Below are 27,951 nucleotides of genomic sequence, written 5' to 3' on the forward strand. Positions count from 1 at the left end.
GCGCAATATCCTTTTGAATGGCCAGGCCTATATCTTCGATATACGCTGAAAGAGTTTCGTAAGAATACTCCTTGACTATTTCCTGGATCTGAGCTATGAATTGACGGTGATCCATTGGGTGCTGGAGCTGAAGCGCTGAATCTTGATGGCGAAGTAAAGGCGACAACACGGCAATTTCCGAGCCCAGGTAACCCAGGGACCCTAGATAAGAAAGAATTAGAGCGTATTGCACTTGTTCCCGACTTCATTGATCAATCGATCATCTCCCACTGCTTCAGTTATGGGCCAAAGGCACCAGGCATTCCTCATCGCTCGCGTCAAGTCAAAGGCTCACGGGGAGACCCCCGCCGAAACCCGCTATCGCTGCATCGCCGCACTCCATCACCAGTGGTGCTATGGTCGCCTTCCTGTGAAAGCCGCTCGTCGGTTTCTCACCCTCGTCAAGCAAAAGGACAATGCTCAAATTATCCTAGAAGAACTCCGAAATTTCGATAATGCTACATCCTCCAAGATACCCTGCCCTTACAGCTTGTTCTTGCTGACGTCGGCCTGGACCGTCGATCTTACACCCGGCGAGGAATACAACTCAGGTGGTTCCATTTTATCCGCGGAAATGGGCAGTTCGGATGGTGGTTCGTCACTCCTTTTTGTTTTTGGCTAAAGCCTGATTTGTTCAAGACAACAACGATGGCATCACTATTATCGACGTGACTGATCCTGAAAACGCTTCCTACTGCTTCCACGAGTCGGAAGAGGATACCCCAATCAACGCGGAAGGATATGTTCGAGCTTATTATCCCAATCATCAGGACACATCCAAGGAGCCTCTAGATACTCAGAAAAAAGGTGACGCACATTGACCTCTTTTCTTCCGCTTGATACAACCATTCTTCTCAGAGGAACGTGAAATAGAGCAAGACGTCCTCGCAACCATTGCATCGCTGGATGACGCACCTTTGATTACAATCGACAAGCTGGCCGAGGCCTGGCCTTATGAATACCGGTCGACAAGAACTCCTCCAGAACAAGTCCAGCACGAAGTTCTGCAACTTGAAGCGCCTTCTTTAGCAGATCTTTCCGTCGAGCCCGCCGTCAATCATGCCCTGGAAGTCGGCCAAATTGAAACTCTCGAAGTATTGTTTAATATACCAGGCAAGGCCGCCTTGATCAAAGATGCCCTTCAGAAGCAGATCTCGCTGCCAGATCATGCTACTACTCTCGTCGCCAAGATTATCTCGCAGGAGGTTCAAAAGTCCAAGGAACTTGACCTCTCTCATTGGGCCTTGACTTCCGAGCAAGTAGTTAAACTTGTCTCTGAGCAGATGGGCGTGGAGAGTCTCTGCCTTTCTCATAACCACCACGTCACCAAGACAACTGTTCTTGAAGTTTTGTCCGCTCAACCTACCATTCGAAAACTTAATCTTCTCGACACCGCAGTCACAAATGCAGATATGGTCAAGTTGCTCTCCGAAAACCCAAAACTATTTTACTCTCTTGAAGCAATTATTCATCCATCCTTTTTCCAATGGCGGAGGAAAAATATCCATCCCATAGTCTTTTCCCATACCACTTCTATGAGCCAGCGCCCTGGTTCAAAAACGGTTTCCCTTCCATATTTTACTCCTGGTCAGGTTGTTCAAGCACTCACGGACTTGCTTCCGTCGGCTGATGATAGCATGTTCTCCAACATTTCGGAAGGATATGCGGTACAAGTTGCCTACGCCGCATCAGTGAGGAAGGAAGGATGCCGGTGGGCAGAGCGCACTGTCCCCATTTGCCTCAACAACTCGAAACCTGCTCTGAACGATGGTTGGAACTTTCTGTGGTTGTTACCGTCAGCCTTCAGCGATAGGAGCACTGCCAAGCGTTATGCCTTCGTTTTGGTTGGCAAGGGTAATCATAGTGAACCGGTCAATGATCCGACGGGCGCGGATGCAGCGAGCCCATCTTCAACCTATGACATTCACGATCTCGAATCTTTCATTGACATTCTAGTTTCTGAAGGCCGACCTGCTCCCTCCGCTACCGCGTTGGGCAAGTTGTCGGAAGCTTTCTTGGCCACCTCCACTTTGCTGACACAGCAGGAAGTGGAGAACCTCTTAAAAATGTGGAAAGCTACCCCACAATGGTTCTAGGTCAAAGCTCGGCTTCAGAAATTTGTACATGTATCAATAAGAACCCAGTGTACCAACGTGTTTCAATTTTCGCGAGAACTTAATTATGTACTTTGAGTAATTTCAAACTCTTACTCCAAGCGACTCAAGAAGAGTTGTACGACGCATGCGTAAAGGCCGCTAGGTATAGACATAATAGAAATAAATGACAAAAAATATTGACCAGGAATCGATAGGTTTGAATGAACATTCTCCATTGACGGCCATAAATGTTGTAGGCAAGTTGTAGGTACATGAGAAGCGTACCTTCTCCAGCAAACGCAAGTCGACAGCCTGAGAAAAGGGAGAGGAAATCAGTAATCGTGATTATAAGTGTATGTAGGTCACGATATATCGATAAAAACCCTATCTATGACAGTGATTAACCCCGTCCAAGTCCCATGATGGCCTCCCCGCAAACCCTGTTCATCTTGGGCGCAACGGGCCACTTAGGCTCACAGTTCCTCGTCAACTTGGCACATAGCCCTGCGATCCCGCAACTCCGCGTCGTCGCGCTAATCCGAAAGCTAACACCAGAAACCCAAGCCAAACTGAAAGAGATCTACAAAGACTTAGAGATCGTCGAGGGATCGCTTGATGAGGCCGCCGAGATAAAAAGCCAAGCAGAGAAGGCTGATTATGTAGTGAACTGTGCGAGTTCTGATCATTTAGGGAGCATACAAGGCGAGCACCGTTAGCTTTGGGTGTCCCAGTGTTCAAAGAGACCTGACTCGGACATACCCAGCTATCCTGGCAGGCCTCGGGAACCGCTCAGAATCTACGGGAGTGCCCCCCATATACATCCACGTCTCCGGGCTGGGCATCATAGGTGACAACTCTCGCGGCGAATTCGTTGCCCCCGAAAAAGTACCTCATTACTCGGACATTGGGTTTACGATTGACCAGTGCCTTCCTACGAACCCTCATGTGGATTGCGACACCGTCATAGTAGCAGCTGGGACGAGGAAGGAGAGGCCTATTCGAACGATGATTCTGTTCCCGGGGCTGTTTTACGGTATTGGAGATGGTGAGTGTTGTTTTTTGTTCTGGTCCAGTTGGCTGAATGAAATGTGGGGCGTGTGATGTAGGCATCCGCAAGACCTCACTATTGCTTCGCCTATACGCCGGACTTGCCGTGCAAGCTGGGTTTGCAGGTACATGGGGTCCGGGATACAGCCGAGTAGAAAGTCTGCACGTCAAAGACTGTGCAGAGGCGCTAGTGATCATGTTTAAAGCCGCTCTGGAGGGAAAAGCGGACGAAGGCCGTGATGGTTTATGTACGTGTTCAGGATATACCCTTGGTTGATTTGGTGACGAGAGCGACCTAAAGATTTCGCGGCCGCTGAGCAGAAAGTAGAGTTGAGGGAGATGGCGAGATTGATTGGTGATGTGAGGCCATACCTTGTTTTGTGGTTGTGGCGTTAAAAGTTTCTTCACAGGTTATGTTCGAGAAAGGACTCTTGGAAAAAGGCGGCTCGCATCCCTTGCCTCCGGAGGTTATTGCGCCTTTCAGTGAAGGTGTGTAGCCGTCTCGCTGGAAGCATTGTGACCCCAATTGATTGCTTCTCAGGTGGCTGGTCCCTTCTTGGAAGCAATACGAGTGTCACCCCCGCGCGGTTGAAGCTGTTAGGTTGGGAGCACCGAGAGACGCGAAAAAAGAGCTTTTACGAGTCCATCCCGGAAGAGATGGAACTAGTTCTGAAAGACATGCAGTAGGATTTGAGCTGAGTCCGAGTCGGAAGGGCGCCGCGTCCAGGGTTTTGTTGGGCAGTTGGTTTTCGAGAGTTCGGGCGCGTCAAATTCGTTGTTGCTGTTGAGTTTGAGCATCGATCTTAATGCACGGCGTACTAGTTCAACTTGCTAGGATGAAAATGGCTGTGGGGCATGCATAAGCTTCGGAGTAGGCCGCCAATACTGCGCCCAATCGCAAGCCTATCCGTGGAGTCTCGGGTACAGCAAGCTCGAAATTATACACGTCAAAGACCGCGCGAAGGTGCTAGTAGCCATGTTTGAAGGTATGGTTATGTGCATGTCCAAGACACCCGATAGGTCAAAAAACGCCAGGACGGTTCAGTCAAGCTTCAGTGATTCGCAGCAACTGAGCTAGAACTAAGGGAAACGAGCCGCTTGATAGGCGGTGCGACGTCCAACGCCTTGTCAGATGGATTTTCTTGCCAAGTTCGCTGATCACGTTTCCGAGAGAGAAAATTTAAACTTGGGGAAAACTCGAGCTTAGCAAGATTGTGTAGTTCGTACCCCTTGGCTCCTGAAGTTATAGCGCTCTTCAAATTTGGTTTCCTGATGGGATGTGGTGGTGGTGGGGGACAACACTGAGATTAGAAAGCCGGAGGTTATGACTCGGACCATCCTCCAACGTCCAACACCAAACAGCCTCCGTCCGCAATGGGTGTTTTCTTCACTGAAAGAAGCGGTTGGCATCAAGCACGTACCTGGTCCGGTACCATGCAGAAAATCTTCCCGGGCCCCGCTTCAAGTTGACTGAGTAACAAGGGTGTGGTGCTCAGAGAAATCATAAGTTCTGCAGTGGGCAGGTACGCGTCGCGTTTTTTGGTATAACGTCTCTCTGAGGCTGCCTTCCATCTCATCTCACGGCCGCTCCGCTCCTCTCTTTTTCAGGAACGCATTATCTTCATTCACTTGGTCCGTCCGAACCTATCTACTTTGCCCGCCGTCACTGACACACGATCTCATACATGCTTCGTAGATTGCATTGATTGCCAGGGCCCAGAGGGCCTCATACCTCTATCATGCAACAGGGAGCAAACCCCAATGAAATCAATTCCGACGACGATTGTTGAGGTTGTGGATTGCGTGGTTGAAAGCCTTAAGGAAGGCTACGTTGACACCTTGTGAGTGTTGATCCGGTCTGATCTAGTCATCATTATCCTGAGCTTCTCGAGGAACAGGATCAGCTCGAATATCTGATTATGATCAAGTCAGCCATCGGGGATTGTGTCGTCCGTGATTCTGTCATAAATAGGTAATGCGAATAGGGAGAAATGAGGGATCCAATCCCCACTGAGCTTCCGTGAACTCAAAACAATCTATTTTTCCAACATCTGGCGACTTTGTCAGAGTGGCTTGAGGCGAGGGAGGCGAATCACACATCGACATCACTGGGAGACGAGCACATGTCTTTGGTGTCGATCATGAACAAGGGCTACATCCGGACGAGGGTTTAAAAATACCGAAGGGATTAGGATAGGCCATGCTCGTCAGTCGCCATGTTGTCTAGAAGTTACGCCGCTACGCGTATCAGTCAAGCACTGCGATTTCTAGTCGAGAAAGCGGTAAAAGAGAGCATTGTTTTATGAGATAATCACCTGGTTCGTCCTTCTCTCTGCGACGTGGTTACTACAAAGTCTTATGTTTTCATCTTGCAGCATGTCTTGCAAGCGGTACCGCGGAGACGCAGGCGGGTGATATATGTTGACAATATAAGGAAGAATTTTGCTAACATAAATCATGCACTTGCAAGAAATATAGATCGGCGTTACTCTGTGCCATAACCCAACTCGCTCACCGCTCCCACTCCCTGAGCTTGTCCAGGCGCTCAGCATCTTGATTATTGTCCCCGCCCTTCTTGGAGATCCCAGAACTACCTTCTAGGGCTTCCACGTTTTGAGCTCCTCCTTTACCTGGCGCTGGAGGGACTTATCAAACCCTACACATTTCAGTACCCAAGCACGTAGAAACTGTAGTAATTTAGTATGAGAAGTAGAAATGAAATAGTAACCCACCTCGTCACCACAATCAAATGCTCTATGTATCTCATCAGCAGTCACCCCCCCCGGCTTGTCTGAGATGTTTTTAAGTTGTTCTTGTGTGGGATTGCGACATTTATACTTCTTTCGTGCAGAAATTCGTTTACGAACAGGAGATCCCCAGCCATCCGTTGATATCATGTTCGCCCACTTTCTTTTAACCTAGAGCACGAAATAAGCTTCCAAAACTAGAGCAACATATGGATGATCGCCAACCTTCCCCTCCTGTTCATTCCATTCTGCCTTGGACAGTGGCTGAGCCTCAATCGTCTCATAGTCTCCTAAATACATCCACTCCGCTCTAGGAGTCGTCCGCAACCTGGTGAAAAGCTTGTATGTTACACCCCCCCCTGTGAAACCCTCTATTTGATCTGGGTCAAAAAACAAGCCAGAAGCGCCTTCTATCTGAGGCGCCATTGGTTGAACACTAGGGTTGCAGTAGAGGAAATGTTTGAACCCGTGTTTTTCAAAGTTCGCTTGTGCTATTGATGGCATGGAGTTTTGTGCGCTGCCACCGAACCTTTGGGACATGAATTTGCGGGAAACCAAGATGTCTTTGAGGTCGTCCTCAAGGCGTAAATCAAGAAGTTCGTTGATCCCAGCAGCTAGAAGACGTCTGCTGGTAACTCCAGGGTCCATCTCGAAGTTTTCTTGCTTTTTCATTTTGGGCTAGCAATAAGTGTTAGCCAATGCTTGATGTGTTTGAGAGGCGGTACGAACGTTACGCCATGATTCAACATTCTTATTCATTTCCTCAATCTCATGTGAGGGGTTTGCTTGGGCTGGCTTCACCTCCTCAGACGCCCACCGTTGACGAACTTCAGCCGGGGATGGTAATAAAACTCCATCGAATTCCAGACGCTGTCGCTTCACAGGTCGAAGATCCAGGAGAGACAGGTCGTCCCGTAACTCTTTCTTAACGGCAGTGGTCTGATGCATCTCGCCCTTGAAGGGACGACCGACGTCTTCCAAGGTGCCAGTGGGTTGGTCCACTCGCATTCGCCGGTCGTCTTCCACAAGCTGTCCTTCATCCATGGCATGGACCATGTTCGTAGCGCCATCATCATTCCTCAATGGCTCCATAGGATAAATCTGAAAAAAATTGAGGTAATCTAAATGCAGCCTTGAAGCTTAATTACTTACTGGGAAGTCATTGACATCAAAGTCGTCGTCGTCTTCCAGTGAAGGAGCTAACGGCAGACCAGGAATCACGTTGGTTTCCTAGGTCACAGTATCAGTCAAGTAGGAATCCAAATGTATATCACATACTGCTGGTCTACTGGCAGACAAAGTTGACTTGTCGTCACTCTGCATCGATTTGTCAATCAATTGTTAGATAGTGAGAGAAGGAATAAGTACCTTGAAGCCATCCTTCTGGTCTCCTTGCTCCTCCTTCAAAGGCCACTGGGGCTTCACGTCTTGATAAAATTCAACCTTGGTGTTTGGATAGAGTCCTTTGATGTCTTTCTGTTCCTCTTCATCCTGAGATGAAGCCGAGTTAATCAGAGGCACAAACGGTATCAGGACTCGGACTTGAAAACCTTCAATTTGAGAAATTCGACGACTGCACCATGGTCGGATTGCTTCAGCTCTTCACCATTTTTTATTTTTAACTCAGCCTGTTAGTGTGTCCGTCAGCGCATGAATTCGCATAAGGAAGAGGATTGTACCTCGAGCACAACAGTACTCTTGCCTTCCATCTTCACCGCGAAGTCAAATGCTTTCATTGTTGGGTGTTCACGTCGTGATGATAAATTCTGGGAGAATAAAATGACACGAAAGAGGCTATTGGACTGGTGTAGATAGGGAGACGAAGAGATAGTTTTTCGGCTGGTAAGGTAATTGCCAACTTGGATCACAACCGTGAGATTTGTTGGCGTCGACGCGTTTATCATTCTCTAATTTTCGTTGTCATTGGACCTCACTGAACTCCTCTTCACGATTCTAAACGATCTCTACGAACCACGATGATCATGCAAATATTTGGAGAGCAGGTGCGAGCGGATTCATTTAGAAGCTTTACAATGCTGAAACCCAGATTTGCAGGCAACAGAGGCGAAAGCAGGAAATGCGCGTCTGTCGTCGTTCGTCGGTGCTCTGGCGCTCGGAGACCTCGTAAAATCAACACTGGGGCCAAAAGGCATGAACAAGATTCTCCAATACGCGAAATTAACGTCACAAACGATGCAACGATCCTGAAAGCGATTCAGCTTGATACTGCGGCAACGAAGACCCTCGTCAACATTTTGAAGGTTTAGGACGACGAGGCTGGGAATGGAACCACGACTGTCACCGCTCTGGCTGCAGAGTTGCTGAAAGAGGCCGAGAGAAGCTCATCGCGAAGAAAATCCACCCGCAGACGATTGTTGAGGGTTATCGGATCGGTAGTCTGGCTGCTTTGAAGGCTTTGGAGAAGGCAGCGGTTAACAACTTGTGAGTAATCGTTGACATCTTTTACTCAAGAAACCTCAGCTCAAAGCCCCCTCCTAAATTCCAATTGGACCTGTTCAACATTGCCGAACGACACTCTCTTGAAAAGTCCTCTCACAAAACAAGGACTACTTTGCGAACCTGGCAGTCGATGCTGTTCTAAGTCCGAAGGTACGCTCCTGTTCCACCCCCGCTTGAGCAGTGCCAGACTGAAGTTATGGCACATGGATCAATAGATCTGGAACACATCCAAATAATTAAAAGACTTGGCGGGAAGCTAACCGACTCCTATCTCGACGAGGGCTTCTGGACAACACTGCCGCAGTGGATGGAGAATGTCAAGGTTCTCATTGCAAACACCTGTACGTAACTTGACGGAGATTTGATGTAGGCTAACCACAACTCTAGAAATGGACACCGGCAAAATCAAGATCTTTGGCGCTCGCGTGAAGGTGAATAACACAGGGAAGTTGGCAGAGTTGGAACGGGCTGAGAGAGTGCGTTCACATCTTGAATTTCTCTCTTGTACCGTCTAGCTGACTCCTCGCAGGAAAAAATGGAAGCAAAGTCGACGCTATCGCAGCGTACAGAACCAACTGTTTCGTGTCCCTCCTTACCGAAAAAGGTATCATGGTCATTTGATATGCCGACTTTGCGGGCGTGGAGAGGTTGTCGCTCGTCACTGGGGGTGAAATTGCAAGCAACTTCGACCGCCCGGATCTGGTCAAGCTCGGCCGGTGCGGGTTGATTGAGGAGAGCTTGATTGGAGATGACAGGGTGCTTTTTACCCCCTTTCTGGCAATGCCTTCATCTCACATTTCTTACAGCTCATCGAATTCTCCGGAGTGGCCGCTGGTGAAGCCTGCACCGTCGTTCTCCGTGTATCTACAAACCAAATGGTATCCGAGCCTGAGAGATGCCTGTACGATGCTCTTTCCGTTCGTTTCAAGGAAACCCGGACTGTGCTCGGTGGTGGATGTGCTGAAATGCTCATGAGCTGTGCAGTCGAGGATGAAGCTCGGCTCTTGCTGTAGAAGCGTTTGGTCAAGCTCTGAAACAGATTCCGACCATCCTGGCCGATAACGCTGGGTACGACTCTTCAAATTTGGTTTTGAGGCTGAGAGGAGCGCATAACGAAGGGCATTCGGATGCAGGCTTGGGTAAACTTATCTTTCCCTCGTCTCCATACCCTATCTGACCCTGTTTCTTAGATATGGAGCAGGGGGCAGTTGGATCGATGAGGGACTTAGGGACCAGTGAGAGCTACAAACTCAAGCGCCGGGTAGTTCTCAGCGCGAGTAAAGCTGCATAAATGATCATCCGGTTCGTCCTTTCCTGTTTGTGATATCGCTCGGCGAAGCCTTACGTTTTCATCATACAGCGTGGATGATATCTTGCGAGCGGCATCGCGGAAACGTGAGGCAGTCTAGATTCGAGCAAAGATGTAAATGATATAATGAAAAATTTTGCTAACATAAAACATGTCCTTCAGATCAGCCCAGGGGCTTTAAGTCGGCGACATCATCAGACCCAACGTCAGATGTTCTGAACTTTTTGCATTCCTCAGATTTCGTATTCGCAGGTGATTGTGGTTATATCATCACGGAACGGTCGGTGGTCACAACTGGCCGCTGATCTAGCAATGGCGAAACCCCGGACCTCGATAAACTAATCGCGACGGATTTCAGGCACTCAAGCGCTTGCCAACCTGAGGATGCCTGAAAATTTGAAGCATTCACGTGGGTGTTTTTACACATTTGCTGACTCACCTATTTTTTCTCTTTGGTTGGAGTTGGAAGACAGATGAGGAGTATTCGCTCTACTGCGCCTTTTACTACTTTATTCATACAAGTTGTGCTAATGACCCCTTTGACTTACATCACTAGATTTTTGGACATAAACAAAGAAGCTATCGGACAGATGGTAAATTCCCTTCTTCGCCTTGGTAAGCTTTTCCCATCTGCTCCAATAGACTTAAATTTGACCCGAAAAAAAAAAAAAAAAGCTTTTCCCATTGATACATATAACGCGAGTACTCAAATCTCTCTTGCGCATCAGCTGCTGCCCCATATCTGACCGCGTAATGGAGCTGACCCTCGAGCTCATCATTTTGATTCTCGAACGAACCTACACTATCAAAGTCGCAATGGTGTTTGTGTGACTTTACCAGATGCTGGCAACTCTGGGCGTGACTCGTCCGATCTGGTCTCAAAATTAAGGGTTGCGGATTACAACGAGCATTCGGACGCGGGCTTGCTGGCCCTGGTTCTGGAATATGCAATCTGTAGCAATCGGATCAAGAAGAGACTTGGGGATCACTGGCGCAAGTGACGCTGCGAAGTGAGCATCTAGTTCGCCCCTTTGTTCTGTGCGATATAGTTTGACGAAGCCTTACTTCTTCATTACACAGCGTGGATAAGGTCTTGCGAGCGGCACCAGAGACGTGATGAACGAGCCTCAAGGATGTAAATGATATAACGAATAATTTCACTCACATAAAATCAGCTCTGGGGCCGTGGGTCGGCCATACCGTCCCATCGGACAGAACATTAAATGTCCTGGACTTCCTGGAATGCAACGGAAGCCGGCATACCTCAGTCTTCGCCTTCACAGGTGATTTGTGGCTTACTCATCACGCGGTCACAACACCTTGCAAGCTGTCCCGAGGGCCGAAGAGCCCTAAAGGGCTTTGTTGCCCTACGAGCTCCTGCGAGTCTATCAGGTAAACAACTTCTGGTAGGTTGCCGGCGTCGTAATGGGGAAACCCCGGACTCCGGCAAACTACATGGCTCAGTGGATTCCTGTGGATTCCGGTTACTCAACGTTTATAAGTTATCTACTGACGTGTGCTGAGAGGCCATTTCCCTTTTTTGTTTTTATGCAGTTGGAAGACAGAAAAAGTCTTTTTTGCAGGTGCGGTTCCCACTGCTTTTTCACGCAAGTCTCACTAATTACTTATCAGAGAAAAATACTTACACCGCTTGATTTTCGGGCGTTGTCGTTCTAGGAAGCCATCGGGGATAAGGTGAACTTGAATCGGAATAATTCCCTTATTCACCCTAGAAAGCTGTTCCTGGTTCGCAGGCTTATAATCTGAGTACGCAAGTCTCATTCGTATTGGCTGCTGCCCTCCTTAATTCCCCCAATGGAACTAACCCTCCAGATCATCATTTTGATTCTCGAACGCACTCGCACTATCAAAGTAAGTTGGTATCTCTACGACTAAGCTGACACTAACCGCTTGAAGTATTTAACAGGTTCGTTAATCGTCATGTTCCCTTTCCTATTAATACTCAATACTCCATACAGTGCTGGGTATGGTGCTTCTGGTGCGGAATGCCCAACTTGACGCTTCACACCTAAACTAACGAGCATCGGGACAGGGCTACGATTATCTTCTGACCCTCGACCGCGAACTCTCCCTAATATGGCTGTCGCAGTGGAATCTTGCCAAAGTCTTGTTCCTTTTGGTAAGGTACACGCCCTACATCGATGTAGGCCTGGTGGCATACTGTAAGCCTAACTCATCATGTCAGACGAGCGTTTACCCGTGACTGACGAGTTATTTTAAGATATGACGCGCGATGGAACGTCTTCCGCGGCTTGTAGCCTTGTGTATAAATTTAACTCTTGTAAGTCAACGCTTCAATTTATCATGTGCCTAGCCGCTTTTAAACCTCAATGACTGGGACGCGCAACAGGGGTGTATGTCGTTGGCGTCGGTCTGGCCGAGAGTGAGTAAGCTTTTTCTATTGTTGTGTCATTTTTAACGAAATTATGAAAGTACTTTTGACTTTGAGAACATGGGCATGCTGGGGGTCGAGGGCTCGATGGGTCACAATTGGTCTGCCCATCGCTTTTTTTGCTTTGACGGTCATCCTATGTGTCTCCGTCGGCCGTTACCTTGCTACATTACATTGTAAGTTCAATCAAAACTATCTTCTTTCGATTTACTTATGAAACCGATAGTCTTTACACCTCCGCATACGACACCTTCTCTGGGATGTTTCTATCAAGGGGAGAGTTTCGATTTGGTCATATGCTGGGCTGCCTTGATGGTCTACGATGCATGTGAGTCTGTCATATGTTCATTTTAAAAGTCCCCATGTTGAGCTTGCATATTCTAGGCTTATCGCTACTAATGGCCATCCGAGGCTATCCTGAACGTCAGTCGACTGATGATCTTTTTGAAAACTATTATTTAACGGATTTTTAGTCAAAAATTGGAGGCGCAATATGAGGAGCAATTCCTTGTCAACAGTAGTCTACCGAGATGGTTTGAGTACACCACTACTTCTTTTTCACCTCCGCTAACAATTTTCTAGGACTCATATACTATGTGTTTCTTTTTGGTCGGTGCTGCTTGTTCAGTCGGGTCCGATGTTGTTTAATCTTGGATTGTCACATAGGCTTGTCTCTCATTAATGTTGTCGTCATCCTTTGTCTATCGGTAAGCCCCCGCCTTTATTCCACAGTGAAGAAGTGATGGTTTATTCTTTTAATAGTATGACTATGTGAATTTGTTGTCAACGTAAATTCTCCCCCTTCTCCCGCCGCTCTTTCCCACCTACCCTTTCTTTTCGCAGGTTTGAGCGTGTCATGTATTCCATCTTGACATGTCGTGCCGTTTTGGGTATACGAGAACAAAACGAGTCCACTCTGAGAAGCCTAGGTAGCATACCGCCCTCCAGATAACAACAACGCAGTGCCGCTCCGGAGCTTCGGATTCTGGAAGCATGGTCATGTATGGCCTACTAAGCCCCACTTATACCCTTTTCCATCATACAACGGCCATTCCAAATAATTACTTACTGTAGTCTTACGATCTTCATCACACGCTGTTTTTATCGATATTTATCAAAGCACATGTGACACCAACCCGCGCTTTTTCCCATTTATAGGAGAACACTGCTAAACGTACCACCATTGGCGTCCAGATGGGGAATGATCGAGGTACAAATGCTGTTCAATTTGAGACCCCACATTCTTCTCCTTACTTCCATCATCTTTGGCTTCGCTCACCACCTGGGTCTTAACTTGCAGGTAAAATGCACATCCCTCCAGGACTCACGTACCTAGTATGCCTATTGCCTATCTTCCTCGTACCCTCCGCGATTGTCTACGGAACGTTTGCGGTACTGGAGAAGCGATTATCATGTGAAATTCCCTATTGGGTCGTCCTTACACTCTCGATACTTGCCCGGCCCATTCTCTTCGTTTTCTGGAGATATTACACGCGATTCCAGAACAAGAGACATGCAGCTGCTCTTGGAGCCGAGCTGATGCCTTACGTGGAAGAGTGCCCAAGATTTGGTGGTTTCACGACGATGAAGCTTTTGATTGACAATTTCAAGTACGGGTATGTCGGTGAGTACTTGTTGTCTGACATCTCCCCATACATCTCCTTTTCTAAAATCAAAGTGGCTAGACGATATATTCCTCGAGTGGAAAAAACAATATGGGAACACCTTTGAAATGCGGTTCCCAACGGACAGTCGGGTGATTATCTTGAAATCAAATTGCTGAGGCGACGCTGACCATCGCATTTAGATCGTCACTTTTGAACCGGATCATGTTAAAGTCCGTTGTGTGTCCCTTGCTTCTTATCGAGGCAGTGCTTATGATTATGTTGTCAGGCCATCCTTGCGACCCAATTCGACGCTTTTGATAAAGGTAGGTACTAAGTACTTGTCGAAATAATAATAAAAAGAGACGTATATATTCACCTATTTTCGTAGGGCCCATATTTATTGATCAAATGAACTCTCTTCTGGGGACCGGCGTCTTTAATGCTGACGGTGTGCTTCACGATTTTTTTGTCGCAAGTGATTTTTTTCTTATAATCAAGGCACAGGCGATATGTGGAAGTATGCATTTTTATGCTATTTACTGTTGAATATCAAAATAACGAGGCGACTAGATTCCACAGACAAATAACCCGCCCATTTTTTAGCAGAGAACGCATTTCAGATTTCGATACGTTTGATGTGCACGCCAACGACGCACTGACACAAGCAAAAATCAGATTATCCGAAGGGTATCCTATAGATTTCCAGGTAATACCCTCCTTCCTTCTCATTTTCGCCCCCATCTCTAATTAACGAAATAAAGGACCTTGTTTCCCGATTCACCCTCGACTCAGCAACCCAATTCCTATTCGGCAACGACGTCCGCTCACTCTCCGCCGGACTTCCCTACCCCGCCTATTCCCCACTCTCCGACTCCCCCGAATTCGTCAACCACCCCTCTAACGTATTCGCAGACGCTTTTCTAGCAGGCCAGATTCAGGCGGCTCTACGTACCCGACTGGGCCCGAATTGGCCATTGGGAGAGTTTTGGAAAGATAAGATTAAACCCCTCAGGGAGGTTGTTGATCGGTTCGTTGAGCCGCTTATGTGTGATGCGTTGGCGAAGAAGCAGAAGGAGGTGGGTGATGTTAAGGTTGAGGATGATTCGGTGACTTTGTTGGAACATCTCGTTAATCACACTCAAGGTGAGGGATTCGTTCATAACACTTGGGCGTTGCTACTGATTGGGAATAGACACAAAGATTTTAAAGGACGAGGTATGTGCCGATTTTAGTTCAAGCAAGCGATTTGATTTTCAAACTGGCGTTTTAGCTCATCAACCTCCTCGTTGCGGGACGCGACACCGTAAGTCCCCCGGCCTTCATTTTTCTCGCTTTTAAGAGACTCATGAAGTCTTAAATAGACAGCGTCTACCCTAACGTTCGCGTTCTACATGTTAGCTGAACATCCGAAAATCGCGGACCGTCTCCGCGCGGAAATATTCGCCAAGATGGGGCCGACTAATCGACCGACTTATGAGGATATGCGAGATATGAAGTATTTAAGGGCGTTTATTAACGGTGCGAGAAGGTTTTCTCCGCGTGCTTACCTTTTTTATTATTATAAATTTGATAAATAGAGGTGCTCAGGCTTTATCCTGCTGTGTGAGTTATCATTTTCGCCTCGTCCTAGTTATTCCCGGGCTCATTGGGGGATTATATAGTCCTTTCGATAGCAGGCGAGTCCTACACCTTTTCTCAGAATCCGCGTAGCCACTGATCATAAATATTAATGTCCGCATCAGAATGTCCAATAAAGCGGCAGTATGGACTTCAAAAACACCAGGATCAAAGGCGTTTTACGTCCCCGCCAATACTAGGGTCCTGTACGGCGTATTCTTAATGCACCGAAGGACGGATCTGTGGGGCCCCGATGGTATGTTCATTTCTTCTCTCAAGTTCTCCTTCCTGACCACCTCCAAAAAAATTGTTCAGCGCTTGAATTCGACCCGGACCGATTCCTAGACGAGAGATTACACAAATACTTGACGCCCAATCCATACATATTCACTCCGTTCAATGCGGGACCTAGGATATGTCTTGGTCAACAGGTTCGTCTTTTCTCTCTCTCACTAGTCTTTCCCTCTTAACCCGGAGTTATAAACAGTTCGCGTACCAAGAAGCATCTTTCTTCTTAATCCGACTCTTACAGCAATTCACCGGGTTCAGTCTAGCGCCTGTCGCTCAGCCCGAGGGAACTAGGCCCCCTGAGAGTTGGAAGGGGTGTGCTGGGTCGAAGGGGAGTACGAAGGTGTGGCCGGGGTTGCATTTGACGATGTATGTTCGGGTGAGTTGTCCTTCTCTTTCCTTTTTTCCTTGCATGTGTTTGACGCGTTTGATTCAATTGATAGGGTGGACTTTGGGTGAGGATGGACGAGTTGAAACCTGAAGGTAGCGTTGCCTCCGCGGAGGCTGCGATGTAACAATGTAACTCGGTCAACCGTCAGGTTTTGTATCTGTATTTATTTATTTGAGGAACCGCAGTAAGCGGATTCTTCCGAGCTGTATAAAATTCATGTGCAGTATCTAAATGCGTTGTCATCGATGAGAACGCTCCTTTGTGAACGCGGCAGAGAGGAATGGGACTCACCTCCTCTCACCAAAGTCGCCCAAGCCAGGAATGATGTACGCTTTATCATTCAAGCCTTGATCGATCCAACCCGTGATCTGCGAACATCGTGACGCTCGTCAGTATCCCAGCCGGGGAAGGTAGGCCTACATACCACTCTAAGAGACGGATATCGAGTACAAAATGTCGTCAGGCCTTCCGGAGAAGCGATCTAATACACCGCAACACTTCAGATCGTGTCAACGTGAGTAGTGAGCCAAAAGAAGACGAACCAGATTGATGAAGATGATGCGTTCCTCGGGAACGCCATGTTCGATGAGCACTTCGACGGCTTTCATGGCTGAGCCGCCTGTCGCTTTTCGTGTTCGTTTCGTTAGTGGTAAGTAAGGGAGGGGGGAAGGGGGAAGGGGGAAGGACAGACCTAGCATGGGATCGAGGAGGAGGACGTAGCGCGTTGCGATGTCTTGTGGGAACTGTTTTGGATTCGGATTCGGCGTGTCAGCCCAGCCAGGGGGATTGAGAGGGGAAAGGAAGGGAAGGACCTTGGAGTAGAATAATTTTGGGAGGGCTGTTTCTTCGTCCTGCGTTCCATTGGATTGTCAAGGAGAGAGGAAGGACAAAGAAGGTAAGGTGTGCACGTACCCGTTGAATCAAGATTTTACCGATCCGAACGCTCCTGCATACTTCGCGGAGTCCCGCTTCCATTGCCTGGTGGTTCGTTATCCCAGGTCAGCTTGAAGGTGGATGGATGGGAGGAAGGATGGAATGAACCTCTCCAGCACGTAAGATGGACACACCGCATATCTTTCCTTCGAAGCCAACCCCATCGTACGTAGTGCCCTATCCAAAATAAGTCAACAACCCCAATCGCAATCGCAATGGGGGCGAGAACAGAACAGAACTCACCGTAGGCGTCTCCACAGTCCTCTTCACAACCGGCAAATGGTTCAACCCCTCCTCAACCAACAGCCTGATAATCCTATCAGAATAAAACAAAAAGTCCCCGCGTTTAGTTTCTTTATCGCGGATGATGGTGTACAGTGCTTCGAGTTGCGCCGTTTGCGGGAGGGTGAAGACGGAGGGGGGGAGGGGATTGAGGTGGTGGCGGTTTATGTTGGATTGGTTGGCTGGTTGTGGTGGTGGGAGGGGGATGGACATGGTTCGAGGGAGAGTGAGGAGAGGGAGAGGGATGGCTTATAATGAGTTCGAATGGGTTTGTCCCTGCACTACTAAGGAACGCTTCCCTGACCAACCACATGCTTGTGTCTCACATACCAAGAGAGGCCGAAAAGTTCCTTGCTTGCCGTCTTCTTCTTGTATCTTTAGGAAAACCTCCATTTATTGCGAGATTGTCTCGGGACGGGGTGGAGAAGTTGGAAGACAAGAAAAGAGGTATTTAGCCGACCACGCTGTTGTTCATTCTGTTTGACCCAACTAGATGGTATACACGAGGTCGAACACCCTTGCAGATGCCAGCTGACGGGCCTGACCGTACTTGACGAACGATCTTGGGTGCATATATCTTTGATGGGCAAAACCCTTGCAATGGTCCCCATCCGTACGTAATTACAACCATGCGTGAAGCTGACGCTTTTACGTTCGACTAGACCGTTGGGCTGCTCCTGCACCAAGGGTTCCGAGTCTGGGCCCCTACCGCAAGGACATGCCCCTGCCAAACGATCTTCAAGGTGCCAGCAAGTTCACCACCACAGAGGCCAAACCGCGTCTGTCTAAACATCTTTTTCGAAAACGTAATCAATAACGCTCTTTTTCCGCATCTCGACGAGATCCCACTGCATCGATTGCTTTCAAAGCCGCACCGAGTCAACAACCATGGAGGGACCATACTTGAGACACTTGTATCCAGCCCCGCGGTTCTAAACCTCCAGCGAAACCTTTTCTACCAAAGTTTTTCAACCTAGAGCACACCCCGACAGAACTCAAAACATTACATACACGCCTCGCGAACGACTGGCACACCATTTCCATCAGACTAGCTGCGAGAATATGGAGTGAAACAAAGAGGCAGCTACGTGAGCAACGCCCACCCCCGCGCAGATCAGTTACTTTCCCTACATTCTTCCAACCAATCCTCCCCTGCTGAACATCTCCTTCCATTAAACCCCTTTTTTTCTTCACTCATATTTTTTATTCCTCACGAGCTGGCAAGGTAGTACACCTGAGTTATTATTTGTGACGTAGTCAGCCGAAATGATTACCAATTACCAATTTCTACCCAAGGCAGGAGCGTGAGCTTGACATCAACTTGACATAGTGCAAAAGCCGTCGGTGCCGTCAGCTCCCCCACTTGAAGAAAATTAGGATTCCGCGATGAGCAAGCACGAGGAACGAATGCAAGCTCATTATCGGATAAGATAACGGCTGAGCGTCAAGATATCGTGTTTGTACTCATAGGTACATACTGTCGTTTGCGTAATTCCGTGAACAACGTCCCTCCGAAGTTTTACAGTCAGTTCATTCGCCCCTCTGTACTTGCTCTGTACTGCAATCTACAAGTTATAAACTAATCTGCATCTCAATTTCTACCAGAATGGGACATCCGAATATCGAACAGCGCAAATTCAACTTTTGCCCAACTCTCGCTGGCCGCGACCTGGAGCACCTCATCACCCAATGTCCTATGTGCACTCGCTTCTTTGCCGCTTGCTGTTCCCATCAATCCTACGGTGGCGATTTGGCTTTACCTAACAAACGAGTTTGCCACCACTTCCAACTTGTCTTTATCGATGGCGCGTGTTCCAACAATGGTCGGGACGATGCTAAAGCTGGGCTGGGTATCACCATCGGCGACGATGAAGAATGTTGCTGGAGTATTGCTGTGAAAGATGCGGTAGACCCAGTTGGACCCAGAACTAGTCAACGCGCCGAGTTATTGGCGGCGATAGAAGGTTTGAAGCAATTGGAGACTTCGAATCGACTTCGAAAGGGGGATAGCCTCCACAAGCCACCCCGCCGCGACACAGACACTCTGGGTCCTACCTACATCGTCGTGGCCGATTCTGAGTACGTTGTGAAAGGGATCACAGAATGGTTTCCCACTTGGCGTGTATGTCTGCCATAACTTACTCCCTAGATCGCTCATGAATGGATTGTTTTTTACAGGTCAAAAACTGGCGTACGGCAGCTGGAAAATAACCTACGAACCTAGACTTATTTCAGAAGCTGGATGAAGTTACCGCGAGCTTGGAGAAGAACGGCATCGCAGTTGGCTTTTGGCACATTCGAAGGGCATACAACCTCAAGGCTGATCGCCTGGCGAAGCTTGCAACTGCTGTTTAATGGTTAACAGCTGCTCATCAATCGCTTATAGTAACCAGTGTCCACCTTTCGAAGCTGGATTAACAATTCGTTTCATTACAAGTGTAAACTTATCTCCATACTTTTATTCAGTTCTAAGTCGCCCACCGACGACCCCCAAGTCTCTCATCAATTTGATTGCCAGGTTGCCCCCTCTACATCCAAGGAACAGGGTCAGATATGGTATAGAGCCGACGGAAATGCCAGTTTACCCAAGCCCGCTTCCGAATGCCCATAATGCGCTGCTCTCAGCCTCGAGACCAAATCCGAGGAGTCGTAGCCTGTGTTATCGGCTGATCGGATCTGCGTTAGAGCTTGACTAAACGCTTCATTTTCGACAGTACAACTCATGAGCATTTCAGCATATCCACCACCAAGCACAGTCCGGGTCTCCTAAACCGTCTGGAACCAAACGGGAAGAGCATCGTGCAGGGATCTCTCAGCCTCGTCTGCCATTTGGTTTGTAGATCCACAGAGAACGACGGTGCAGGGTTCACCAGCGGCCACTCCGGAGAATTCAATGTGCTGTAAGAAGTGTGAAATGAAGGCATTGCCAGGAGGACGGGAGGGGGGGACGAAACGCACCTTGTCCTCTCCAATCTCCTCAACTAACTCGCACTGGACGAGCCTGACCAGATCCGGTCGGTCGAAGGTGCTTGCGATTTCAACCCCAGTGACGAGCGACAACCATTCCAAGCCCTCAAAGTCGGCATGTTCAATGATCATGATACCTGTTTCGGTGAGGAGGGACTCGGGGTAGTTGTAGATGAGCTGCCAGCTTGTTCACGACGCAGTTAATTCCGTGCAGTGCGATGGCGTCGACCTTGGCCTTCATTTTTTCCCTGCGAGGAGTCAGCTGGATGGTATAAGAGAGAAATTCTAGATGTGAACACGCTCTCTTAACCTGTCCTGCCCACCTTCACGCGAGCGCCAAAGATCTTGATTTTGTCGGTGTTCATCGATAGAGTCGAGGTCACCGAGATCGAATCTCCGTCAACGTCCGTACAGGTGTTTGCAATGAGAGTCTTGAGTCTTGACATTCTCCATCCGCTTCGGTGAATTTGCTGTGATAGTTTTCTTCAGGATGAACGTGAATTTCATTGATCCCTATGCCAGAACTTCAGTCTAACGCTGCTCAAGTTGGCAAGAACATACCTTCAGCCGTATAACAGCATCAACCGCCAGGTTTTAAAAGTAGTTCTTGTCTTGTTAGAGGACGTTTGTGGAGAGTGATGATATTCAGCACTTCTAAGTCGAAACCGAGACCTGTTCACAAAAGCGTCCAAGTCAAAACTCTCACGGTTGCCTAATCGAGTTCACGTCGACGCGTCGAGTCTGTTCGTCTGTCTCGACCACGACGCGTACACCCGAACTATGGAGGTCAAGAATGAAGACGAGAAAAAGTTCAATATCAATGGAGTTCGTTGTTGATACTCCATGCTTTATGCTTTTGAATAACCCACTGCAGCTTAAGGAGGAAGAGGACCGGAAACTTCAAGTTGGCCACTATTCAGATACTATTAAGGCCGAGTTCCAAGAGGACGTGAAGGCTAACTGTGCTTTGAAAGTAAAGCCAGAAGACTGGAAAGGCATTATCAAGGTGCTTGCTTCACCTTCTCAGCATCTACTAATTGTTAGAGTTGACAAACCAATGTAGGGTGAACTTTCTGGAGACAAGTCGGCTTTGTCCACCGTGACCGGTGGACCAGTGGTACGTATAGAACTGCCACATGCGTAGTTGATTCATATTAGAAGCAGGAAACTGATTTAATACCCGGTCCACAGTGGTCGGCTCTTTCACTCGATGACGACGATATTGACGTCAACGACTTTCCGGTAAGTTATTCAGCTCTGAGGTTATGTCTGGACAATCATGATTATTTTCAGATTGGTCCCGTTGAAGAGCCATATGGGGATGATGATGATATTGATGTTAACGACTTCCCGGTACGTTATTTAGCTCTGAGGTTACATCTAGACATTCACAATTCTGTTCAGAATGGTCCTGTCGAAGAGCCCTATAGGACTGATGACGATATTGACGTCAACAACTTCCCGGTAAGCAGCTCATCTTCAAGCTTTGACAAACAGTTACAATTATTTTCAGATTGGTTGTGTTGAGCCAATGGCATGTGGTGCTGTTGACAGCCCCATGGAAGATGTTGACAATGGTTCTCAAGGTGAACATCTCAAAACACATCTGGCTGTTGCTGTCAAGGAAGAATTGCGAGATGATATTTCCCTTCTCAATCCTCAACCTGTGACGCAACCACGTTTGGAATTTGATGGTGTCTTGTTGCCATCTCTGGCTGAAATTCGTCAACGGTGGGCCTTGGAGGCAAATCTGACCCAAGCAAACTCTTTAGATGAAGTTGAGGAGATGAATAAAAAGGTTGAGTCTTGGCGGAATGTTTGTCCTTTTTTTCTCTTGAATATTTGTGACCGTCAAGCTGATATTTGCCGCTAGCCCAAAATGAAGAAGCAAGAAAATCTCGTGATGGATCTGGGGGTTACCAGCAGACGTCTCCTCGCTGCTGGGATTCATTTTTTAGATCTCGAGCTTGAGGATGAGCTCAAGGATGTCATGGTTTCACGTAAATTCATGGCGATGAGGTTCGGTGGCAGCGCGCAAGAGACCACTCCGAATATATCGAAGGCGAACTTCAATAAACATGGTTTTGACAACTTCATGTACTGCAATACGGACGCTCACTCAATGGCGCCAGAGATTCCAGGGGCTGGTGGCCTTTTTTTCAACCCTGATCATATACCAGGTTTTACAGGAATCAAGTACCGCCTTTTTACCAGGATCCAGAGAACCCCCAAGGCCTTGTGGACATATGTAGGAGAATATGAAGCACTTGTATCTCAGTCACTATCGAAAGCGGAGTGGAATGAACAAACAAACAGGGTTGGTGATACTATATTATATTTCTGCACTTTAGGAATTTACTACCCTGATTTCTAGGTCAAATCTACTTGGGCTCACATGATCTTCAAGAAGGACTGGGGGTCCAATGTTCGTTTACGGATTTTCACTCGAAAAAAGCATAATGTTCGCACTCCAACAGAAGAGCAGCTGGAGAAGGTCTGGGATTCAGGAGAGTACAAGGGGAAAGTGACTGCTGGTGAGATACAGGCAGCATTTGATTGTGGCGAAGAAGTGAGTTTTTATCTTATTTCTATTCTCATGGTATTAATTATTTATAGGTTCTTCACGTCTGGGTGATGAAATGTGTTGGGTTTGACAAGTCCCTTCAACGTCAAATCAATGAAGAGCTCAAAACCTGGGATTCCTCAGAGGCCTCTCGCAAAACCAACAAGAAAAAGGTAGTTCGTGGAGTTAAAAGAAAGCGTGGTGAACATGACAGCGATGAGGGGGGAGATAGTAAAGACAAGGATGAAGAAGAGGAAGCTGACTTGGAGTCAGAGGACGAAGATGGCTGGGAAAATGACCACAAGGTGGATTTAGAGGTGACTGAATTGCAATACCGAAGCAGGGGAACACGATCTAGGCCTATCCATATCTCGTAGATTTCGTTTCATAGTTCATTGCATCAATTTCAACGAGTTGTCGACGGATCACGGCGTGTGTGTCAAAGTCAACCGAAACAAACATTGATTATGCCACGACGCCAGCACACCAACACGTCCGCCATTTTACTCTCGATCACCACATTCCCTCCTGAGGACCTCAGCGATCACCGAATACGCAGGTTTTGCGTAGTTTCTAGCCGATATGGCGACCTACGAATACGATGAAGCCGGCGTTATGGCTGCATACTTTCTTATCACATTCCTTGCGTTGGTGCTCGTGCCATTAACCATCTCTTTGTTGTCGAGAAAGTCGGGTGAGTGACGCTGTGTTTCGATCTTCATTCTCTAGCTAATGACCCACTGTCATACAGAGAAAGTCTCACCAGGGTGTCAGTGCAGTTCGTGTACTGAACACTTCAAACAGATTACTCGGGATGAGCGCGGGTTATTGCCATCGTTGAGTAGAAAGTGAGTTTCAGTCTCCGTCTAGGCTTGCATTAGTCACTTATTAATCCTCAGGACTTATTTGATTATTGCTGGGTGGTCCATTTTCGGGTTCCTTTGCTATTGGGTGGCTGGGTTGAAGACGGAGAGCAAAGTTTATAATCCTTTCGAAATTCTCGAAATCTCATCGGTAAGTACCTCCTTGTTTCCTCTAAGATTGCCCTTACGTTTGCGTACAGGAGTTGTCAATAAAAGAGATCAAATCCCACTTCAAAAAGCTCTCTCGGATGTAGTAAGTACCCATCCTCCCAGCGACGTGTCAAGCGCTTACCCGGCTCCAGTCACCCCGACAAAGTTAAAGCCTCCGCCAACCAAACACTAGAAGATATCCAAAATAAATTCGTCGAGCTCACGAAGGCATATAAATCGTTCGTTCCGTTTCCCTCGTCTCGCACCGTTTCTTATCGCGTGACAGGCTCACGGATGATACAATCCGCGACAACTGGCTGAAATACAACCACCCTGATGGACCACAACCGACCTCCTATGGCATTGCGCTTCCAAAGTGGGTTGTTGAGAGCAAAAACAACATTTGGGTTCTTGGCGTGTACGGGATCGTCTTTGGCGGCGCTCTCCCTGCTCTCGTCGGTCGCTGGTGGTTCGGCAATCGCCAGAAGACCAAAGATGGGATTAACGCCCAGTCGGCTGCGGCTTTCTTCAAGTCTATCAAGGAGGAGTCCACGATAGAGGAAGTCGTTGGTACCCTTGGCATGGCGTATAAATGGGAACTCCCTACGACAAAGGCGAAGGAGGGCGCTGAGTTGGACACGTTGGAGAAGGCCGTCGCAAAAAGTGCTGGTGCGCGTTGGGCTGAGGTTCGGAAACTCGCTCAAGACTTTGATGGGAAGCTGCACGAGGCGAGGAGAAAGGCGCTTGTACTATTGTATGTCCATCTCCTGCGATTGAAGATTACGGATTCTAGCTTGAAGAAAGGTTGGCATAATTCTTTTGGCCCGTTCTGTTCCGTCATTTAATGTGCTTTTGTTAGACCAAACCCAGCTATTGCTCCAATCGCCTCTCCTCCTCAATGCTCTCCTAAATGTCTCTGTATCACGCAATTGGCTTGCGCCCACTCTCTCCGTCATACGACTACAAGCTTGCCTCACACAAGCCGTCCCTCTTGATGCCTCTCCTCGTGTACTGTTGACGCAACTTCCTGGCATCGAGAAGGAAGATGTCGTGCAACTCCCAAGCAAAACAAAGGAAATGATTGACCTCCTGCGTGTTCTAGAAAAGAAGGACGATGATCGTGTTCCTGCAATCAAGAAGGCTATGGAGAAATGGGGTCGCGTGGAAATGGTAGATGCTTCATTCAAAGGAACGTCTCTCCCTTCCTCGTCCGTTCCGTTTCCATTAATCAAGTTCTGTTCAACAGTCATTGGAGAAAGGGTGGTAACGCCCTCATCCATCATCTTCCTGGTCGTGAAATTACGGATAACACCCCCTGGCTTGTCGACTGAAAGGAAAGAGCTCAGTGTGGACGAGACAAAACGTATCGTGAAGCTCAATGACGCAAAGGACGAGGAGTTCTTGACATCGCGTGCTGAGGCTGAAGAGATCTCACCGGCAGATGCTGATGCTAATGGTTGGGCCCATGCTCCCTTCTGGCCTGCGGTACGTACCACCTCCACTCTTATGCCATACCATCTGATATTGTTCTCAGGGACGTAAACCATCATGGTGGGTTGTATTGGGCGATGACAAGTCCAACCGGATCGTGGTGCCACCTTCCAAGATCACAGATATCCCCTTCTCGAATGCAGACTCGGACAGGGATTACCGTTCGTACAAGATCCAGTTCCAAGGCCCACCCAGCACCGGTTTGTTCACGTGGAGAGTCTACCTCGTCAGCGATACTTTCGTTGGCGAGGAGGTCGTCAAGGACATCACAGTACGTTCCTTCTCTTTCTTCCCTAATGTACGGCAGAATTCCTGACATAGGCTTCTTTGTTACAGCTGAAAATTGAAGACCCACCAGCGGTGAACGACCAAGAATCAGACGACGAAATCTCGGAGCCGGATGAGGATTCGCTGGCTGGTCAGATGGCTGCTATGCGTGGTGGGAAAGTGAAGAAACGTCATGATGACGACGAGGACAGCGATGAGGAGAGCGGCACGGACGATGATGATAAGGACAGCGACAGTAGCAGTGATAGTGATAGTGATTGATAGTGGGGGTATGTATATACTGGTTATTTGCACTCACTCTTGCTCTTGGTGTCTGGTTGTATCGTATTTTATTTTTGTTGTACCTCTTTTACTTGGGAGATAATCGCTCATTAAATAATCATCATTCCAGCTTCATATAGAGGCCCTTGTTCAGGATCGCATACATACTTCATTTCCCTCTCGAAGGGCCACAAAAAAACGGTCTCTCAATAGCTCTAGATACTTTGCCGTGCCCTTGTCAATATATACATTGGTAGTGAGTAATTCAGGTGTCATGGAAAGGAGCGTAAATTAGCGTGAATCTTTCCCGATTCAAGCGCCTGCGCAAGCCAGAGAGGAACTAGGGAACGTAGCAAGAACGCCGGCCGTTCAGACAGCTACCGCAATTCCGTCTGTCACCCCGTTCTTATGGTCATCCGAACCTTCGAGGATCGAACCCGAACGGGATCCCAAAGCTTCCGCCTTTTTGGGAACATCTTCACGGTCAGAAAAGACCTCTGTTCGTATGTGGATGCTGTTCAGGCTGAAGCTGTTGGTTGTTTGTGCTGGGTTGGACGATGTTGGGACCCAGATGCCTCGGGTGCTTGATTTCGACTGTGAGGAAAGTGAGTTGAAGTCACCTTGGGAATATGACAAGGATGGAAGAAAGGCACACCTTTACGTGGGCACTGACTTGCAAGTTTGATACCGCAACTGGTTTGGGGCGAGCGAGGAGGGTGTCTAGGATACTCTGTAACATAAGAAGCAAGTTAGCATTTCTTTCTGAAGACTGAGTAAATCATTTCACGTTTGAGTAGAGGCGACCGAGTGCAAGGATGAAGACGAGGTATGCGTTCGTCGTGGGCGAAGCGACGAAAACGACCAATCCCAAAAGCGAGACCAAGAACGCTGCAGAACCTGTCTGCAGCACTCCGCGGAGTATCCTCTCGAAAGGGGATGGGAGATGGCTCATGAATGCTGGGATATGAGAAAGAGTGTATGCGAGACTACCTGTTGTTGACTGCGTAAAAGAAAATGTGGTATCAAGATGGACGAATCTTACCCGCGACGAATAAGTCTGTGAAGGTTTGCACGGACAGCCAAGCAATCAACAACGTTCGATACAGATCAGACCCCGATAGACTTTTGAACAAAATCAGGATTGCAGTTTGAGAAGAAGAAGCGGGGAAAGCGTACATGGAGGTCGCAGATATCCTTTCGGCAAGTCCCAAACCGCCAGCTGACACTGCAAGCCCGAAGGTGATGAACGAAAGTGCCCCGACGATCCCATACGTGACATTGCGACCAGTTAAAACGAATATCCTGGATTGTACGAATGATGCTTGGTTTATGAGAAGTAAGGTAGGGCTACTTACCGATGGCTAAGGAAAATGTGGGTTATTACGCCTGAAATACCGGCGCAGATTGGGATGAGGGAGTAGGTCCATAGCGCAGCTGTGATTGAAAGATAATTGACCGGTGTTGAAATTAAAGGAAGGGCTTGACGAACCTTGCATTACAGCTGGATTATCATAGTTCGTTACGCTGGTGAGGGAAGGGTGAGCGGGCTACATTTGGGAGTATTGGATGAACCGGATCGTACCAGAGATTCCATGCCATGTAAACAGCACTAGAAGATATCACCTCCGTCAATGCTTGAACTCATTGACAAGGTTTTTCGTGACTTACCTCGCAGACTGGAAGGTGTCCAACAAGAACATAACCAAGACGGGCAATCTAACACATTCGGAATTGGCGTTTAGGTTTTCATTCAACGAGTCCTGCTCACCTAATCCAAAGAGGATCTTTGAAAGCTAAAGGAAGGTGTATAAAGCTCGACAAGCGGATGCATAAGGAACTTACGGATTTCCTGATAATTTGCATATTGGAAACCGACGACACCATATGTATACGTGTTCACTGAGACAAACCCCAATGAGCCTCAGGATGCTGGAGGGAAGCCGAAACGTACGGAAAACACCCAAGACCAAAGGACCTGGTCAAGAAGACGTGAGACACCAGCAACTTCAATTCATTGAGAGCAACTTACCAAGTACCCCGTCGTAAGTGCCCATGATGAAGAGGATCCGGAAGAGAAAACAGGTCGCATCTTAGGCCTTTATTAATTTTCTTCAAGGTTCCGCAAGCCGCCACTTGGCC

General features: G+C 47.9%; 11 protein-coding genes across 11 annotated transcripts; 7 read left to right on the forward strand and 4 right to left on the reverse strand.

Moving 5' to 3' along the window:
• Positions 1-280: 280 nt before the first annotated feature.
• On the forward strand, positions 281-2,135 carry LACBIDRAFT_330180 (uncharacterized protein; the record flags this gene model as incomplete). Its single annotated transcript, XM_001884311.1, has 3 exons — positions 281-632; positions 679-846; positions 898-2,135. 3 exons carry the CDS (start codon positions 281-283, stop codon positions 2,133-2,135), a joined length of 1,758 nt encoding a protein of 585 aa, XP_001884346.1.
• A 420-nt stretch (positions 2,136-2,555) lies between these two features.
• On the forward strand, positions 2,556-3,992 carry LACBIDRAFT_294969 (uncharacterized protein). The gene is made up of 6 exons (XM_001884312.1): positions 2,556-2,837; positions 2,899-3,180; positions 3,242-3,430; positions 3,484-3,542; positions 3,593-3,671; positions 3,724-3,992. Exons 1-6 carry the CDS (start codon positions 2,558-2,560, stop codon positions 3,867-3,869), a joined length of 1,035 nt encoding a protein of 344 aa, XP_001884347.1. The 5' UTR covers positions 2,556-2,557; the 3' UTR covers positions 3,870-3,992.
• Positions 3,993-5,779: 1,787 nt separating this feature from the next.
• LACBIDRAFT_303880 (uncharacterized protein) lies at positions 5,780-7,665 on the reverse strand (the record flags this gene model as incomplete). Its single annotated transcript, XM_001884436.1, has 9 exons — positions 5,780-5,869; positions 5,915-6,100; positions 6,155-6,607; positions 6,659-7,030; positions 7,082-7,159; positions 7,208-7,246; positions 7,298-7,420; positions 7,480-7,557; positions 7,609-7,665. The coding sequence occupies 9 exons, from the start codon at positions 7,663-7,665 to the stop codon at positions 5,780-5,782; spliced, it is 1,476 nt and encodes a 491-aa protein (XP_001884471.1).
• Positions 7,666-11,513: 3,848 nt separating this feature from the next.
• On the forward strand, positions 11,514-13,063 carry LACBIDRAFT_303882 (uncharacterized protein; the record flags this gene model as incomplete). Its single annotated transcript, XM_001884313.1, has 13 exons — positions 11,514-11,570; positions 11,616-11,625; positions 11,678-11,697; positions 11,752-11,881; positions 11,941-12,000; positions 12,070-12,102; positions 12,153-12,287; positions 12,338-12,439; positions 12,496-12,534; positions 12,585-12,644; positions 12,694-12,818; positions 12,874-12,899; positions 12,955-13,063. The coding sequence occupies 13 exons, from the start codon at positions 11,514-11,516 to the stop codon at positions 13,061-13,063; spliced, it is 906 nt and encodes a 301-aa protein (XP_001884348.1).
• Positions 13,064-13,729: 666 nt separating this feature from the next.
• On the forward strand, positions 13,730-16,138 carry LACBIDRAFT_303883 (uncharacterized protein; the record flags this gene model as incomplete). Its single annotated transcript, XM_001884314.1, has 16 exons — positions 13,730-13,735; positions 13,790-13,867; positions 13,919-13,948; positions 14,005-14,041; positions 14,107-14,166; positions 14,223-14,235; positions 14,289-14,424; positions 14,480-14,861; positions 14,911-14,933; positions 14,989-15,021; positions 15,080-15,246; positions 15,296-15,394; positions 15,461-15,591; positions 15,651-15,766; positions 15,823-16,002; positions 16,067-16,138. The coding sequence occupies 16 exons, from the start codon at positions 13,730-13,732 to the stop codon at positions 16,136-16,138; spliced, it is 1,563 nt and encodes a 520-aa protein (XP_001884349.1).
• A 163-nt stretch (positions 16,139-16,301) lies between these two features.
• On the reverse strand, positions 16,302-17,442 carry LACBIDRAFT_252184 (armadillo/beta-catenin/plakoglobin; the record flags this gene model as incomplete). Its single annotated transcript, XM_001884437.1, has 8 exons — positions 16,302-16,382; positions 16,439-16,495; positions 16,557-16,639; positions 16,706-16,757; positions 16,827-16,865; positions 16,927-16,992; positions 17,056-17,124; positions 17,191-17,442. 8 exons carry the CDS (start codon positions 17,440-17,442, stop codon positions 16,302-16,304), a joined length of 699 nt encoding a protein of 232 aa, XP_001884472.1.
• A 1,393-nt stretch (positions 17,443-18,835) lies between these two features.
• LACBIDRAFT_303885 (uncharacterized protein) lies at positions 18,836-19,440 on the forward strand (the record flags this gene model as incomplete). The annotated part of the gene is made up of 2 exons (XM_001884315.1): positions 18,836-19,351; positions 19,408-19,440. 2 exons carry the CDS (start codon positions 18,836-18,838, stop codon positions 19,438-19,440), a joined length of 549 nt encoding a protein of 182 aa, XP_001884350.1.
• A 555-nt stretch (positions 19,441-19,995) lies between these two features.
• On the reverse strand, positions 19,996-20,642 carry LACBIDRAFT_303887 (uncharacterized protein; the record flags this gene model as incomplete). Its single annotated transcript, XM_001884438.1, has 3 exons — positions 19,996-20,127; positions 20,188-20,373; positions 20,520-20,642. 3 exons carry the CDS (start codon positions 20,640-20,642, stop codon positions 19,996-19,998), a joined length of 441 nt encoding a protein of 146 aa, XP_001884473.1.
• A 334-nt stretch (positions 20,643-20,976) lies between these two features.
• On the forward strand, positions 20,977-23,136 carry LACBIDRAFT_303888 (uncharacterized protein; the record flags this gene model as incomplete). The annotated part of the gene is made up of 10 exons (XM_001884316.1): positions 20,977-21,021; positions 21,071-21,202; positions 21,260-21,313; positions 21,388-21,438; positions 21,490-21,549; positions 21,601-21,660; positions 21,710-22,012; positions 22,070-22,513; positions 22,571-22,765; positions 22,813-23,136. 10 exons carry the CDS (start codon positions 20,977-20,979, stop codon positions 23,134-23,136), a joined length of 1,668 nt encoding a protein of 555 aa, XP_001884351.1.
• Positions 23,137-23,341: 205 nt separating this feature from the next.
• On the forward strand, positions 23,342-25,812 carry LACBIDRAFT_303889 (uncharacterized protein; the record flags this gene model as incomplete). Its single annotated transcript, XM_001884317.1, has 9 exons — positions 23,342-23,453; positions 23,511-23,607; positions 23,659-23,773; positions 23,823-23,875; positions 23,925-24,011; positions 24,059-24,576; positions 24,632-25,257; positions 25,307-25,534; positions 25,585-25,812. 9 exons carry the CDS (start codon positions 23,342-23,344, stop codon positions 25,810-25,812), a joined length of 2,064 nt encoding a protein of 687 aa, XP_001884352.1.
• Positions 25,813-26,181: 369 nt separating this feature from the next.
• Positions 26,182-27,866, reverse strand: LACBIDRAFT_303890 (uncharacterized protein; the record flags this gene model as incomplete). Its single annotated transcript, XM_001884439.1, has 13 exons — positions 26,182-26,406; positions 26,468-26,542; positions 26,600-26,802; positions 26,855-26,934; positions 26,989-27,114; positions 27,168-27,246; positions 27,302-27,336; positions 27,395-27,421; positions 27,481-27,528; positions 27,581-27,605; positions 27,655-27,711; positions 27,764-27,787; positions 27,842-27,866. 13 exons carry the CDS (start codon positions 27,864-27,866, stop codon positions 26,182-26,184), a joined length of 1,029 nt encoding a protein of 342 aa, XP_001884474.1.
• Positions 27,867-27,951: the final 85 nt, after the last annotated feature.

The sequence above is a fragment of the Laccaria bicolor genome, genomic scaffold (genome assembly GCF_000143565.1).
Source record: "Laccaria bicolor S238N-H82 LACBIscaffold_25 genomic scaffold, whole genome shotgun sequence".
Lineage (NCBI taxonomy): Eukaryota > Fungi > Basidiomycota > Agaricomycetes > Agaricales > Hydnangiaceae > Laccaria > Laccaria bicolor.

What these genes read in the sequence shown, in the direction of transcription:
- LACBIDRAFT_294969 (XM_001884312.1), top strand. Translation starts at nt 2,558, where the DNA reads ATGGCCTCCCCGCAAACCCTGTTCATCTTGGGCGCAACGGGCCACTTA. An exon ending in TCATTTAGGGAGCATACAAG is followed by an intron (nt 2,838 to 2,898) that starts GCGAGCACCGTT and finishes GGACATACCCAG; the next exon opens with CTATCCTGGCAGGCCTCGGG. An exon ending in TGGCGAGATTGATTGGTGAT is followed by an intron (nt 3,543 to 3,592) that starts GTGAGGCCATAC and finishes GTTTCTTCACAG; the next exon opens with GTTATGTTCGAGAAAGGACT.